Source organism: Borostomias antarcticus (genome assembly GCF_949987555.1).
Source record: "Borostomias antarcticus genome assembly, chromosome: 17".
Taxonomy (NCBI): Eukaryota; Metazoa; Chordata; class Actinopteri; order Stomiiformes; family Stomiidae; genus Borostomias; species Borostomias antarcticus.
In genome coordinates this window covers 24,817,705-24,821,056 of record NC_140250.1, presented here as the reverse complement: position 1 = coordinate 24,821,056, position 3,352 = coordinate 24,817,705, and the positions used below count along the sequence as shown (strand labels likewise).

General features: G+C 55.9%; 1 protein-coding gene across 1 annotated transcript in view; it reads left to right on the top strand.

The window, feature by feature from the left end:
• Nucleotides 1-3,352, top strand: part of plekhm3 (pleckstrin homology domain containing, family M, member 3) — a gene marked incomplete at its 5' end in the record, with an annotated part of 19,629 nt that overhangs the window by 14,429 nt on the left and 1,848 nt on the right. Inside the window, one exon of the mRNA XM_084452134.1 lies at nt 1,115-1,272. Coding sequence (XP_084308260.1) covers nt 1,115-1,272 — 158 coding nt within the window. The remainder of the gene's footprint in view (nt 1-1,114; nt 1,273-3,352) is intronic.

The window sequence follows — 3,352 nt, the reverse complement described above, 5'->3', positions numbered from 1 at the left end:
CCCTTCCCTTTTCAAAGGGCCCTGTCCATGTCCAACCACACAGGGCCAGGAAATGGCATTCACATATTATTTTATACGAACGGGCCTCCAGAAAGAGACCCCCCCCCCTCTCTCTCTCTCTTCATCTCTCTCTCTCTCTCTCTCTCTCTCTCTTCATCTCTCTCTCTCTCTCTCTGTCTCTCTCTCTCTCGCTCTTTCTCTCCCTCTCTCTCTCTGCCTCCCTCTCTCTCTCTCTCTCTCCCTCTCTCTCTCTCTCTCCTCTCCTCCCCACCCCGCCAGGCCCTCCAGTCTTTTCTCAGCGAGCGGGCATTCGCTGGGTTTGATGTGAATTCCTAGCGTGAACTCTCTCCTCCCTGCCCGTGGGGGGTCACAGGCCGTCGTCGTCCCGTTCTAGAGCGTTCCGTGTAGCTATGCTGGAACCGTGCGTGCTCTGCCAGACGCCAGCTCAGAACCATGGGGACGTGTCGTTCTGAATCAAACATAGAATCGAAAATGTGCAATATACTATCAGGTTCATTCTCCACTTACCACCACCTATCTCCCCCTCTCCCTCCATCCATCCCTCCTCTCCCTCCTCCTCTCCCTCCTCTCCCTCCTCCTCTCCCTCCCTCCCTCCTCCTCTCCGCCCCTCCTCCTCTCCCCCCTCCTCCTCCCTCTTTCCCTCCATCTCTCCCTCCTCCTCTTCCTCCCTCTCTACCTCCTTTCCCTCTCCTCTCTCCCTCCCTCCCCCTCCTCCTCCCTCTCCCTCCCCCCCTCCTCTCCTTCTCCTCCCTCCCTCCTCTTCCTCCCTCTCTCCCTCCCTCCTTTCCCTCCATCTCTCCCTCCCTCCCCCTCTCCCTCCTCCTCCTCCCCCTCTCTCTCCCTCCCTCCCTCCTCTCCTTCTCCTCCCTCCATCCTCTCCCTCCCTCCTCCTCTCCCTCTCCTCCCTCCCCCCCCCCTCCCCCTCTCCCTCCTCCCCCTCTCTCTCCTCCCCTCTCTCCCTCCTCCCCCTCTCCCTCCCTCCCCCTCTCCCTCCTCCCCCTCTCTCTCCCTCCCTCCCTCCCTCCTCTCCCTCTCCTCCCTCTCCCCCCCCTCCCCCCCCCCTCCCCCTCCCCCTCCCCCCCCTCTCCTGCAGGTGATCGATGGGAAGCTCGCCCCCTTCCTGTCTAAGGTCATCAAGTTCGCCAGCTCCCACGTGTACGGCTGCAGCCTGTGTCGGGAGAAGGGCTTCATCTGTGAGATGTGTCAGAACGGACAGGTCATCTACCCCTTCCAGGAGAGCGCCACCAAGAGGTCAGTCCTGCCACCACAACGCGTCGTGGAACTGTGGGCTGTCGTCGTCGTGCTTAAAATAACGCTAGCCCAACTGCACATTTTAAACAGAAGGGTGTGTAGCGTGAAAACCGCCCAACCGATTTCTATATGAAACTGCCAGGTAGTGTTTGGCACTGTGATTCGCCGCGCCACGGGGCGCTGGGCATGGGTGTAGAAACGGCTGAGATAAATGGGGTTTGAATGGGAAGTGGGGACCGGACCCCAACTAGGTCCTTGTCCTCGGAGGCTGGCCCCCATAAGGGCCTCGTCCTCGGAGGCTGGACCCCAACTAGGTCCTCGTCCTCGGAGGCTGGACCCCAACTAGGGCCTTGTCCTCAGAGGCTGCTGTCAGACACACTGGCTGGGAGGGACAGGATGTGATGGAGGAGGGGAGGGGAGGGGAGGGGAGGGGGGAGGGGGGGGGGGGTCTGTGTTCTGTGGCATCCATGGCACTCAGCTGGACAGGGACAGTTAATCCTCCTAGCACCTCACCCTGTCACCCTGTCACCCTCCACACACCCTGGGGAGTCCTGGTCTGGTAAGAAGTACCCCCCCCATCTCTCACAGCAGGAGAGGAGAGCAGGAGAGAGGAGAGGTTGGGAGAGGAGTATGTGGGTGGGTGTGTGGGTGGGTGTGTGGGTGGGTGGGTGGGTGGGTGGGTGTGTGGGTGGGTGGGTGTGTGCGTGCGTGCGTGTGGGGTGGGTGTGTTTGCTTAGTGAATGTGTTCATGTGTGCTCAGATATGATACGCCAGCTCTCCATTTGTATACTTCTGTTATAGGCTAGACTGATCCAGTACGTGTACACACACACACACACACACACACACACACACATACACACACACACACACACACACACCTGGGCTATCATCTTAGCTCAACTGTTTCTTGCCTGTATTTTCTGACTCTTGGTTAACTGATAGCAGCTTTTGTACAGCTACAGCCTTGGGAGGAGTAGATGGCTGGGTTAGACCTGGGTTAGACCAGGGATTAGTCCACCTGGGTTAGACCACCTGGGTTAGACCAGGGATTAGTCCACCTGGGTTAGACCAGGGATTAGTCCACCTGGGTTAGACCAGGGATTAGTCCACCTGGGTTAGTCCACCTGGGTTAGACCACCTGGGTTAGACCAGGGATTAGTCCACCTGGGTTAGACCACCTGGGTTAGTCCACCTGGGTTAGTCCACCTGGGTTAGACCAGGGATTAGTCCACCTGGGTTAGTCCACCTGGCTAGTCCACCTGGGTTAGTCCACTTGGGTTAGTCCACCTGGCTAGTCCACCTGGGTTAGTCCACTTGGGTTAGTCCACCTGGTTAGTCCACCTGGGTTAGTCCACTTGGGTTAGTCCACCTGGGTTAGTCCACCTGGGTTAGTCCACCTGGGTTAGTCCACCTGGGTTAGACCAGGGATTAGTCCACCTGGGTTAGTCCACCTGGCTAGTCCACCTGGGTTAGTCCACTTGGGTTAGTCGACTTGGGTTAGTCCACCTGGGTTAGTCCACCTGGGTTAGACCAGGGATTAGTCCACCTGGGTTAGTCCACCTGGCTAGTCCACCTGGGTTAGTCCACTTGGGTTAGTCCACCTTGTTAGTCCACCTGGGTTAGTCCACCTGGGTTAGTCCACTTGGGTTAGTCCACCTGGGCTAATCCACCTGTATTAGTCCACCTGGGTTAGTCCACATGGGTTAGAGATCACCTGACCACCTGGGTTAGACCAGGCATTGGTCCACCTGGGTTAGTCCACACCTGGGTTAGTCCACCTGGGTTAGACCAGGCATTGGTCCACCTGGGCTAGTCCACCTGGGTTAGACTAGGGATACAGTAGGTCCACCAGTACAGGAATGGGAAGTTCTACCAGGCTAATCCTCAGAACAACGTGACTTCATTGTTTTAGCTACAGTATATCTAATATATATATAGTATAGCTACAGTATATCTAATATATATACAGTATATCTAATATATATATAGTATAGCTACAGTATATCTAATATATATATAGTATAGCTACAGTATATCTAATATATATATAGTATAGCTACAGTATATCTAATATATA